The sequence below is a fragment of the Melanostigma gelatinosum genome, assembly GCF_949748355.1.
Source record: "Melanostigma gelatinosum genome assembly, chromosome: 3".
Lineage (NCBI taxonomy): Eukaryota > Metazoa > Chordata > Actinopteri > Perciformes > Zoarcidae > Melanostigma > Melanostigma gelatinosum.
Genome location: NC_136636.1, coordinates 16074791 through 16088540, shown reverse-complemented (window position 1 = coordinate 16088540; position 13750 = coordinate 16074791). Strand labels below are relative to the sequence as shown.

The 13750-nt window shown below is 40.6% G+C and overlaps 1 protein-coding gene across 1 annotated transcript; it reads left to right on the top strand.

The window, feature by feature from the left end:
* Positions 1–4385: 4385 nt before the first annotated feature.
* Positions 4386–10667, top strand: ptgis (prostaglandin I2 (prostacyclin) synthase). Its single transcript, XM_079266205.1, has 10 exons — positions 4386–4487; positions 5474–5597; positions 5985–6160; positions 6268–6414; positions 6527–6639; positions 6753–6934; positions 8198–8360; positions 8673–8854; positions 9376–9527; positions 10479–10667. Exons 1-10 carry the CDS (start codon positions 4417–4419, stop codon positions 10636–10638), a joined length of 1470 nt encoding a protein of 489 aa, XP_079122331.1. The 5' UTR covers positions 4386–4416; the 3' UTR covers positions 10639–10667.
* Positions 10668–13750: the final 3083 nt, after the last annotated feature.

Here is a 13750-nt window from a genome sequence, read left to right as displayed (position 1 = left end):
TCCAGTCTGCTTCTTTTTTTTCTTCTCTCCCTCTATCTGCAAGTTCAATGTTGCTGCTGCTGCTGCTGCAAAAGAGGCTGAATGGATGTGAAAGTCAATCTAAGACTCCTCCCCCAGCCCCCTCCCTTCCTGACCACTTTTCTCCTCATGGATGATTTAAGATTTGTTTGAGTGAACTGATATGAAAACATTTTTCCAATTGCTGTTACGCCACAGCTGAAGGAATGCACATTGTTTGTTGTTGATTACAATTTGAGTCAGCCATTTTTTATTCAAATTCAAATGTTCGGCATATGTTATGTGTTTATAATAGATCCGGTCATGCCTAACATAGTTTTGAGCCATAGAAGGACTGTTGTGAAATACTGGCGTCTTCATACTGCAATGCAAATAAAAAGATACATTCTTGTATTTTTGAAGACATATGTGCTCATTTGTTACTGGAACACTCATCACTTGAAGTAGGTATGACTCCACCATATCTACCACAATATGATACTGTATCATTGTGAAAAACAACAAGATCTTTGTCTCGTGTTATAAGTGTTGATGGGTACCATGGGGCTCGAAGACTGCAGGAGCAGTTCCGTTTCAAAATGTGTTACAACTGACCAGTGTCCGGCATGATAACACTGGGGCAGCAACTACGGATTATTTTTGTAATTGTAAATTGATCTGACAATTATTTTCTCAGACAATTAATTTGTTTTGTATATAAAACGTAAGAAAATAGTGAAAAATGATGTTATGGTTTCCCAAAGCTACAGGGGACATCTTCTTGTTTAGTCCCAAAGATATTCACGTTCCGATCAAAGAAGAGCATCAAATCCTCATATTTGAGAAGCTGGAATCAGCAAAGGTTTGACATTGTTGCAAGGAATGACTAAATCGAATATTAAGATTGTTGCAGGCAAAGTTTCTGCTGATTGACTAATTGATTAGTCGACTATTCAATGCATCTGGATAAAACTGGAGTTGTGGATTCTTCTTGGGTCTGAATGAGACAACTAACTGACAACACAGAAAACAGACTTCTGGGTGGAAGAGGCTGAGGGGTTACAAATGGCTGACTGAAGCCATTCTCCACTCCAACACTTTGATAAAGATGATGGATTATCTCCCCAGATAAATGATGGCTCAATGTGTCATTCTGCTCTTTCTCCCTCTCAGCGCTCTTCACTGACAAATGCAGTCAAATAACTTCCCGTGGCTTCCCAAGTGCGAACGTCCTCCATCTTCATCACTTCACCAAATGTGTTTTTGTCTCAAAGCAATGTGAACTGGTGCAAAGGGCAGCGATAATTGAGCACTCTCGTTTTGAGACTGCACTTTGAATTGTGTCAAGTTATCCCGCTCTGCCTTTCACCCAATTTCTCAGGAAATCTGTGGGCTACTGTCAGCCTGTGACAACTGTTCAAGCTGGGAGAGAGCCCAGGAGAAATCTGCAGGACAAGTCTGTCACGATTCAATCTCAGAGTAAGCCTGATAGAAATTGGGGTTGGTTTGAAAATAATGTGAAAAAGCTGGGTCTAACTAGGCCGTGGAAACTTTCACACCATCCAATTATAGGCCTTTACGGGAGGAATGATCATTACATGGTACACCTAGAGAAGATTAGTTTCCCTCAGGAGGCTAATAAAGATTCCTCGCTGTGCAAATGTCAAAATTACAGCAGTCTTTGTGAAGGTATTCAGGAATATACCTAATGTCCGCTATGTCAATTCTATCATTTTTAGTTTTAGTTTTATTTGACTTCACACTGACTGTATGTGTATGTGTTTACTATTCAATCATAAACTAAAATCTTATTAATTTAGTTAAGGCTCATGTTTTGTATGACCTCAGTTACACTACGCCCCATTCAGTCCTATAAAAGTTGCTCAGTGGCGCTTGTTTTTTTTAAAGAACTGATATATAGAAATATTAATAACTGGCTTAAAAGGACACCCTAACTTAGAAATGATTGGTTTTAAAAGAAAATGTGTTTATGTCCGGGTTCAAATCACCAGACATTTAAACATGGGTGTTTTGAGCAAACTGTTACATGTAACATTTTGTTGTATGTGAAATTGAATGTGAAATTCTATGTTTGTTTGTACCAGAGGCTGTTTGATTAAAGTTGATTGGTTTCCAGTGCACCACACCCATCTTTTATGAAACAGGCAGTTTAGGGTCATTAACATAATAACACCATTATTCCTAGGCTGGCTTTATTGGCTGGCAGTACTCCTGGTCCCTTCCCTTCCCATGGGATATGTCTAAAGGCAAGGCAAGGCAAGCCAAGTTTATTTGTACAGCACATTTCAACAACAAGGTAATTCAAAGTGCTTCACATAAAACCATTAAAAGCATCAAAACATAAGGCAAAAGAAAAGGAGATTTAAAAACAATTAAGAACATTCATTAAAACATTAAAAAACAGTGCAAGAAATAAAATGCAGTAAATGCAGAAATGCAGGAAATTGATAAATATATTAATTGAATGTGGTTCAATTAAAGGCAGCAGCAAACAGAAAGGTCTTCAATCTTGATTTAAATGAGCTGAGTGTCTCAGCAGACCTGCAGCTTTCTGGGACTTTGTTCCAGATATGTGGAGCAGAAAAACTGAACGCTGCTTCTCCATGTTTAGTTCTGACTCTGGGAACAGAAAGTAGACCGGTCCCAGACGACCTGAGGGGTCGGGATGGTTCATAAGGTAGCAGCAGATCAGAGATGTATTTTGGCCCTAAACCATTCAGTGCTTTGTAAACCAACAGCAGGATTTTAAAGTCAATTCTTTGTTGGACAGGAAGCCAGTGCAAAGACATCAGAACTGGAGTGATATGATCCACCCTCCTGGTCTTAGTGAGGACTCGAGCTGCAGCGTTCTGAATCAGCTGCAGCTTTCTGACGGATTTTTTACAGAGACCTGTAAACACACCGTTACAGTAGTCCAGTCTGCTGAAGATAAATGCATGGACAAGTCTGATTTAGACTTGATTAGAAAGCATTAGACAGTGTATCTGTATCCTTTTTTCCCCAACTTTTTTTAAACATGAATTCATTAATTAACATATTCTGAAATTATTACATGATGATTTAAATATACAGTTTTATCTCGGACTGTCGTGTGTAGGGAAGGTGAGAGTGATGCGTTATGAAACCATATGACCAATGTGGCTCCCTTATGTGTGATTTAAATTTACTGTACAAATAATATATATAGAATATTTCATTCATTTAAAAATGTGAGCTTTCTAAAGAGTATTCCAAAATTATTTTAAAAAGTATGATCAAATGAGTTTTATTTGACCTTTACTGATTCATTTTCAGGATACAGTTGGTGTGTGTGTGTTTTGTGTTACTGTGGTATCTGGAAATAGAAAGGCGTTATGTTTCACAAGCTACAGGTACATCTCTCATTTGCATGAATTTGTCTTCTATATGTTAATAATAATAATAATAGTGTCAATATTTTGTTAAATTGTAATCTCTTTCAGCATAACATATGGCATTCAGCTGGGGTCAGAATCTGTAATGTATGGAAGTTGTCTTGTACAGTAGTTAGAGACAGGAGACAGGAATGTTTTTGTTTGTATTCATCTTTTGCACATTGTGCGTCGGAATGGAAATGTGAGGTTGTTGTTGCTGGTATGAAACTATCCGAGGTAACATCGATACGTCTTCGTTTCCTCTTAATGTGTCCGTGTTCTTTGGTTCCCTGGTTACTCAGGTCTTGCTGTAACTTTCCTTAAATATGTTGTTGACTTGTACGATTTTCCTCTGAACAGTCTCCACTGCTTCACTGCTGTTAGTGCACGACTGCCCTCTGCTGGGAGGCAGAGGACTTGCACCATTCCTCTTTTTGCTGCCATTATTCACAAGAATTATGTCAGGTAATTAGTAAGGTATGACAATTTGGTCATTCATTCATTTCCCAGACAGCGTCATCAGTAAATACTTGTCACTCTGACTGTCTGGAAGTTTTTTTTTAAAGGGAGGTAAAAATATACATTTCACAATGTTAAAGGGAATTGAACGTTGTCATAGGAACATTTCAACAAACCACGAGAGCGTGACTCAATGACACCCTCCATGAAATATGTGTGCGCTGACATCAGTCTCTTTACCTCGCTGGGAAATGTTCTGCCAGGTGGCTTCTCTGTGCGTGAATGAAGGATTTTGTGAAGGATGTTTAACCTTCTTCCGGAAAGTGTCGAAACTCTAAATAGTTAAGTGTCACTCAGAATGTGGTGGCTTCTGTGGTGTGAGTTATGTAAGAGTGTTGCGCAACACTTTGTGTCACAAGCCACACCTTTCCACGCCTCCTAACAAGCAGTAGGTGTGGTTGAGCAGCGCTCAAACATAAAGCTCAGTTGCCAGCAGCTATGGAATAAATGATGTCACAGGACAGGACACGTAAGACTTCACTGAAACATGTTGTGGACAATATTCTTACTACTCAATGGACTGCTCATACTAGTTCTCCTCTACTACAGTCGCACAAGGTAAAGCCTTTTATTAATATGTTGATATTTGCAGATATTAGATGATTAGCAAAGGTGCATTTCAGAGATTGTGATAGATTCTGAAGGTCTGCAAAACACTGCAAAAACTTTAGTTTTGCTATTTTCTAAAGATAAGTATATTTAATATTAATCAAATGCATTAATGAATAGTAATACTTATATTAGAATGCCTCTTAACGCATATATTATCTGACTGATAGAATTTGTATGTTTGAACAATGCTGACTGTGAAACCCTGATTCTCTGCATTTAGTTGTCTTAAAACTCAAAATGATTCTTATCGTTTACACTGTGGCCTGTGTTTCAACCTCATGATAGAATGCTCTCATTACATGCCTTGCTATTGACTCCAAACCTGTTAGTTAAGATTCATAAACGAATAGATAAACTTCTCTGCTTAGAGTATCCTCGACGGAGTTTCTGTACGAGAGCGCAAATCTTGAGTTAACCGATGAATCGTTGATAACGGGCGAAGTTTAAAAGAAAGTAGCAGAGGACAGGTCCAGAGCAGAGGCCTTGGCTACTTCAATTATTGTTTCAATGTATGTTTTAAATCTCCTCTACTTTTTATGACTGAATTTGATTTCTTACACTGTTTCTTTAATTGTTTTTAAATCTCCTTTTCTTTTGCCTTATGTTTTGATGCTTTTAATGGTTTTATGTGAAGCACTTTGAATTACCTTGTTGTTGAAATGTGCTATACAAATAAACTTGCCTTGCCTTGCCTTGCCTTGCCTTACATCACATTGACAGTGGTGGACTAAAGGTCAGAGAAACCACCTGCAGGAAAAACCTGGGTGAGGAAAGTGAAAAGCATCGCTTGCTCTCCCTCAAGCGAGGCCGCTGGAGCTGCTCAGTGGCCAGCAGATGTATGAATGTGATCATTGAATGTGATCGAGGTGTTCCTGAACAAATGTGAAACTTCCTACTGTTGTCAATTTAACGAGTTTCCTCATACTTCACAGACAGAATAATGAGCCTCCTCTGGACAAAGGACTCCTTCCGTGGTTGGGCCACGCTCTCGAGTTTGGAAAAGATGCTGCAAAGTTTCTGGGCCGGATGAAAGACAGACATGGGGATATTTTCACAGTAAGTTCTGATAAAGACCGTGTCGGAACATTTGACTGCCAAATAGGAGAAAAAACAAATATGTCATGGTTTGAAAGAAAATATTACAAAGATGTTTTTACTTACAGGAGCAAAATTCAAATCAGGGTTTCACATGACAGCAACACACTATTCATTTCAGCAAGACACATTGCATGTGTGGTGAAAGCAAGTTCAGAAGGCCTCCATTGTACTTTGAATCTGAATATATCTGAAGTTAGTTCTGCAGAGGCCACTGCCACTCGTTATTATTCCAATATAGAACATAGTGTTTCACTGAATGTCTTCGAGCAAAACACTGACCATTCAACATAACTTCAAATTAAGGACAAACAATGAGACGATTCTTTTTCAACACGGTCCTCCCAGGTCCGTGTTGCTGGTCATTACGTGACGGTGCTGTTGGATCCAAACTCTTTCGATGCCGTAATGAACGACACAGTCCTCTTGGACTTCACCCGCAGCAGAAACCAGCTCATGGAAAGGATCTTCAGTCTGCAGCTGCCGAGTCTCAAACCTAGAGCAGAGAGGAAGTGGATGGAACAGTAAGTGCATCTTTTAAACACAGACTTTATGTTTCACAAAATGATAAGACAAACTCTGCTTGAAATGCCGATTGCGAGTCTCAATGTATTTTTATTATTTCCTTCAGGCATTTTCAAGGTGTCAGTCTCTCCAACCTCAGCAGCTCCATGAACACTCACCTTCAGAACCTGCTGCTGAGTGACCAGAAAGACTGCAACCCTTCAGAGTGGAGGCAGGATGGACTCTTTAACCTTTGTTACAGCCTTCTCTTCAGGTAGCACACAGCGTATCAAGCCCTCTAACATCAACATAAATCAAATGATGTCACTGTTTATACTACCAGCAGTGACAGGCAGGAAGATCTTCAACTTGATTGTTGTGCTCAGGGCCGGGTATCGTACGTTGTTTGAGAGGAGAGACAATGCTTCTGCGGTCTACAAAGAATTTCGCAAGTTTGACGATCTTCTCGCCAAACTGGCTCGTCGCTCGCTCAAGCGAGGTAAGCCGCACAATAGCGAATAAAAAGTCAACGTGTTTTATTTTTGATTTCCTGTTCTGGCTTCATGTGTGTACAGTAAGTATCTGCATGAAAGTACGTTGGGTCTTCAACAGGGGAAAGCAAGACAGCCAACTCATGCCGGGTGCGACTGTGGGAGCTGCTGTCCCCAAACTGTCTGAGCGGAGGGTCAGGGTCAAACTCGTGGCAGCAGAGCTACCACGACTTCCTGCAGGAGGAGGGAGTGGATGCAGAAATGCAGAAAAGAGCTCTACTTTTGCAGCTGTGGACCACACAGGTGAGAGCTGCTTCATTGGCTGTGTCTCTCTACCACACACAGTCAAACAAATGTCAAACACACACACACAAGGCCACACTCAGTCTGGAAAGGAAACTGGAGCACCACTGCAGAGAATAGAGGCATTAGATGCGAGTCCAGCGGGACGTGCCAGAGTGAATGTGGCTTGTATACGTTTGTTACAGGCAATGCTGGGATTTCAGCAAAACCACCACCTCATCCTGAGTCCCACACAGGCTGGTGGTAGCTGTTTTATTTTTAAACAATAATTTTCATTGACTGAAACATGAACAGACTGAAATGGATTTATTAGTTACTTTCCTTTTAGAGGAGATGGTGATTTAAGGTGCCTGTACACTCTCATGCCCACACATGTATTTTAAAGCAATCATTTTAATGTATAATTCATTGGTTTCAGTTGTTTTAGTTTCAGTCGCGCACTCCCAGCTATTCTGAGTATACAGCTGCCAGAGAATAAAGTTATACCCTTAAGGAATAGTTTGACAATCGAGGAAATATGCGTAGTCAAGAGTTACTAAGTGTTTCGATGAGGAAGTTGAACCCACTCTCATGTCTATGCGCTAAATATGAAACTGGAGCCAGCAGCCGGTCCGCTTAGTTTAGCATAAATACTGAAAACAGCTAGCCTGGTTCTGTACAAAATAACAACTGCCTACCGGCACTTCTTTCCCAATCAACATGTTACATCTTGTTTGTTTAATCCGTTCAAAAAGTGTAAAAACTGCAACTACAGTAATTACATATTTAATGTACAGACATGCAAGTGGTATCTCATCTAACTCTCTAAGCATATTTACAAAAATGCTATTCCTTTAAAAGTACCCACCCTGGGTTTAGGTTACCAGGCTCATATCATTATGATGATTGACCTGAAGATCTTAGAGGGCAGAAAGTCACCGTGTTGCCCCTTAAGTTGCTTTTGGGTATTTGCCCTGGCTGTCAATGGAGAGCTGACCTGAGACGTGCAGAGGTCAGACAGCCTTAACCCATAACAATGACTGTCTGACAGGCTCAGTCTCGAGCGGCCGACAGCAGTGTAAGTGTGCGGACTGATTCACCTCCTCCTCCTCACATCAGTCATATTCAGACTGCAGCATTACAGAGAGCTCCATATTGACTACCTCCATATTAAATGCATTGTATGTCCACATATACAAAATGTAAAGGTTTTGCAACGTTTTTTATACTGGAAGCTTGTATAAAGGACTAGGTTTGTGCTAAATTTGGGTGTTTTCCTTTAAGTGCAATGCTGGACCTGCTGCCTTTTGGCTCCTTGGCTTCCTGCTCACTCACCCTGAGGCCATGGACGCTGTTAAAACGGAGATCAGAGGCCTCACTCTCCGTGACACCACCCTGCAGCACTCTCCCATCACCCTGCTGGACGCACACAGCACACCTGTGCTTGGTACGCAACAGCTGCTAGCAGCCCCTTTTCGCTTACTTTACTCTTATAGCTCGAGGTTTAGCCACTCCGGTAAGGTGGAATCAAAGGCGTATTTGACCTGTTGATATGAACAAGATAAGTGCAGCATGCTGAAACAATGACAGCGACAATACAAGTTTCACCTTTGATTCAATTAAGTAATGATTGCCTTTTTTCATATATTCAATTTCCGTGCAAATGTTTGTACCTCTCCAAAGTAAGCCCGAGGGCTGATTTAACTCGCACTGACACCCCTCTGACATCATCCACTCTGTTGCCTTCTCCATTCTGCAGACAGCGTTCTGAGCGAGACCCTACGGCTCACCGCTGCGGTAATGATAAGCAGAGAGGTGGTGCAGGACAAGAGCCTGCACATGGCCAGTGGACAGGACTACCACCTCAGGAAGGGGGACAGAGTTTGTCTGTTCCCCTTCCTCAGCCCTCAATTGGACCCACAGATACATCAAGAACCACAGGTACTTATAGCATTAACGTCACAGACATGAAAAACTGTTCTTGTGACGTGCATGAGATGCTGCTATCACTGAACATTTAGCGGTATACAGAGCCTCCACCGTCATAATACATATCGTTGTGTACCTCCGTTGTGATATTTCTAAGCCATATTGTAGAGCACAAAGCAACCTTGAGGAGGCAGGATTATTAAGCAGTGTAATTTAAATTACTAACAGAATACCGTATCCTTTGGGATGAGCTGTTGAATGCCTACAAATGAAACAAGTAGAAGTTGACTAGCAATAGAGCGAGATCAATTCCCAATGTTCATTCTGTTTATTTGTCTCCAGTGGTTAGAGGTGATAATTACATATTATGTAAGTGTTCATGCAAGTTTTTTGCATTCTTAAAGGTGATACTTCCATATTATTTTTAACAAGAAACAGAACAAGAGACATAGGATCAAGCCTATTGTCTTGATATTATAATGCACACATCTTATGCCTTCATGTTTGTTTATTTTCTTGTCTCCTCTTAACAGATTTTCAAGTATGACCGCTTCTTAAATGACGATATGACAGTGAAGGATAAATTCTACAAAGATGGAAAAATGCTGAAGTACTACACCATGCCCTGGGGTGCAGGGAGTAGCATCTGTGTTGGGAAAGAGTTTGCTGTTACAGCCATTAAACAGTGAGTGTAAAAAATCCACTGCTTTTCAATCTCTTTATCTTTCAATGGCCCATTGATGGTTTTATAATGACACATTAATGATCAAAGCCTTTCCTGCAATTTCACCCCAATTACAGGACCAGCAAAGTATATCTACACATAACATTTTCCTCTGTTATTTTGTCAGTCCTGCTTCCTTTTCCTGTCATTATTAGCAACAAGCTGTAATATAATAATCGGTTATACTCTGTAATGAACTGCAGGGTTTAACAACAAGAATAAAACGCCACATCAGGCTCGTCAATCTTGCAAGTCACTTGTCTGATCGAGCAAGTGGTAAAAAAAAAAGAAGCTTTTTCCAGAGCTGATGATGGCTGTAGCTAAGGAGAGAGCCATCTCGGCCCCTTTTCATCTCGTTGCACATGTGCATCACCGATAGGGCACCTGCGAGAAAATGGCGGCCAGTAAAGACATTTTATGAACTGAAGTGCAAGCGAGCATTTCAAGTATTCTGGAAACTTGAGTTGGGTGGCGTTGGATTTGGGCAAAATTTCAGATTTATTTTCTTGAATAAACATTAAACATGGCAATTATCTTGAGACTTTGTTCGTTAATAACCGCTAATAAATAAAATATCATAATTTGTATCTGTAGGGGCAAGTAAAAATTGACTTCGGGCTGACCTTTATGAAAATTGTAATTTGGGAGAGCGTGTCTTTTTCAGACATCAGATCCAGTAGCAAAGGTTAAAGGTCAATCCTTGTAATGCACAACACACACAAAAAGAGCAGGTATTTATTTAGGCTTTTTGCTCTTTGTTTCAGATTGGTTGATTTACTTGATGTGATTTTCACATAATTTCTGCATTTAACGGAATGACTGAAACCTAATATTGTTATCGTCTTATAAGTCGTGTTTATCAGTGGGCGGTCTGTTGTTGTTCTAAACTACGTTTGCCTCCTGTTTCTCTAGATTTGTGTTCTTGCTCTTGACTTATCTTGATCTGGAGATGTGTGACCCAGAGGCTAAACTGCCACCAGTTAATCCCAGTCGCTACGGCTTTGGGATGCTCCAGCCGGACGGAGATCTGCAGGTCCGATTCAGGCTGAAGAGGACACTGCGTGAAATGTGACTCAATCATCTGATTAACTGTACATAATTGTAAAATTGTTTATTGATAAAGCATTTGTTTTATGTACTGCAGCACTGCTACCATTTTATATGTACTCAGTGACTCTATTTATCAAATGTATTTGTTTGTTATTAATATTATCATTAAAAACATGAGTAAACCTGACATACAGTATATCTCATTTTTTATTTTTGCTTCCATACTTTGGGCAACAGCTGAGCATTCATAGGCTTTTAAGTCCCCCTTCATTCAGAAAACTCTCTTTAAATGTGAGTTTTAAATGTTTCACAACTAGTTTGGAAGCACTTTGCAACTTATCGAAATGTGAAACTTGAAACCTCCAGCGCACATAATAATAACAGTGAGAAGAATAACATTAAAAATACATTAGATTTGTATCGTGCTTTTCAAGAACTCAAACTCCACTCGGTGGGGGCCAGTTGGTGAAGGGCTTTTTGACGGTGAAGAGCAGGATGTTTTTAGTTGATCCACTGGTTTCTGAGTACTGAGGTGTAATATTGTGCCAGGGTTTGGTTTGGGTTAGAAGTCTGGCAGATGCGTTCTGGACCAGTTGGAGTCTGCTGATGGAGCCAGCACTGATGCTGTAGAGGAGTGTGTTGCAATTATCAAGACGGGGTGTGGATCAATGTGTCAGCAGCAGGACGTGTGAGAGAAGGCCGGATCATAGCAATATTGCAAAGGTGGTAGAAGGAGGATTATCAAAGGTGGAAGAAGGAGGATTTGATAGTTGAAAATACACTGATAATTGATTTGAAGGCTGACTGAAGATCTCTTGTGTCCCTCCTGCATCGCCAGATTTGTCACGATCCCTTGGTTGGGAATCACTGGACTAAATCACCGACCTTATAGTTAAAACTAGCTCCAACAGTCTAATCTTTTATATAATATAACACTCACAAAGACCATTTTCAGCAGAATGAGTACTTTTAATATTGGTACATTAGGTATTTTTTACCTTGTATGATTTTGAATGCAGGACTTTTACTTGCACTGGAGTATTTTCACTCTATAATGTAATGTATATCTGAATACATATACTGCTTATATGTGGAGATAAGAGTAAACGCAGCTATTCCCATCATATTAAGCAGCATTACAGCCTTTTCTCTAAACATGTATCATCCCATCGGTTCTCCTTGTTGTTGGCTCTGTGCCTTCAGATCGCATGATCATACATTTACTCATCCATCTTTTATGTGCACTATCATTACATGATGCCTTTATCTAACCGTACACCTCGGCCTAAGCACAACAACACGACAACAGTGCCCATAAGTGTGTTTTATTGATACACGCAGACGTCAAGGCGCGGTGCTGAAAGAGTTAATCAGACGTGGAAGACAGCGCTGAGAAGCCATGGATTCACTTTCAGAGAGATGCGGCGCCTCCTCGCACAGCTGACTGGGAAACACAGGTAGTCTGTCCGTATGGACTCCGGGCATACTTGTTGATCTTCGAGGCGAAACCCTGACTGCGATATGCGGAGCAGGAAACCGGCGGGTAGGCAGTAAATCGTGCTGAGGATCTCTCTGCCATGTCGGAGGCACAGGAGGGGGAAATTAATTGGGTTAGACGGTAATATTAAACCAATAACGTCGCCTCCTTTTTTCAAAAATGCTACAGCTTCATCTCCGTTTGTGCCAGCGGATTGATTGTACACGGAGCGGTGCGTGCTGGTTTGTTTCAGTGCAGGATGACAACAACTCACTACGGTATTTTTTTAAGCTTATTTGACTTTGAATCATATGTAACCTATCAATTGTATTCGATTATCAGGGGCATATGGGAATACTCTGCATTGAAACTGTATCAATGTGGAGCAGCCGGCAGCCTTTGACAAACGACATGCTGTACGATGGAGGATTTGCGTTCACAACATTGCAATTATAGATGATTATCACGATGAGCTTATTCTCAGTAACAATTTAGCTGCGCGTAAGAGTGTGAAGACAGGGATGCATTATCTTTGTTAAGCTTAATGCTAAAGGATTTTATCGAGGCATTGACTTCAGTAGAAAACAGGAGGGTGGATGCTTCTTCAAATTAACATTTATTGTTACTGCTTCCCCGCAGCCTCTTACTGCATGTCCAAAAAACCAACATAGCAATGTCTCCATCCTCCATTATACACCCCGTGTTAATGTTTTTATTTTCTATGTGTTTGTGCTGTATGTTGACATAATGCTCGGCCCTAATTGTGCTTGTGAAGTGTTGGAAACTTTGTGTGACGGCTATCAATGATCACATCTGCAGGCCCGAGGTGTTGTTGGGCTTCCGCGCTCTCTTCACAGACATAAACAATATTAACAGCATGTAAAAACAAGTGTGCAGCTCGTGCCCACGTCTACAGGCAGGGATAGATGACAAAACGTTGGACATCTTTTGTCAGGAGATGATGTAGGGCAGGCTATGTATTTTCTTCTCAGTGTCAGCCTGCCGCTCCCGAGTGAGCACGCCGTGATGTAGGGAGCGAACAGCGCTTCCTGGTGTTTCAGCACCATTAGAGTGGACAGCGCTCACTTTGTACCACACTCATCACCGTGGCGTTCTGCGTCCCCACCCACAGGACTGCATGGGCGTCACATGAGCCGCCATCAACCACATACGATACATATTTTATTGATGATAATAATATTGTATCAGTCTCCGGAAATAGGCCAGTGCAAGTTCGTTCTGAAGTTTTGGTGGCGAGTATTCAACAAGGTGTTATTCATGGTTCCCTATTGCCTCAAATATGAGTGTGTGATTTTGCATACTGTAGGTGTGAGTCATCTCAAGAACCCACATCGTAGGGTATGTTTATTGTTGATTCATGACATGAATCTGAGTCTTGTATATTTATTTTTGATTAAAAAATAACTTAAAAACAAATTCAAAAAAGATATTAGTGAAATTCTCAAAGATAATACAATTGACCCATGGACACTGCGACAGTATTGTGCTGATGAAGTATTAAGTTGTTTCATTTTACTCATTTATTCTGACTCTCCATTTAATTAAGAGTCAGATTAGTGAGGCGTGCGCCTTGAAATTTGAGGCTAATCCCAGAATACTAATGATTTCTTAATGTTTGTTTTTTAATCCTTTAGAT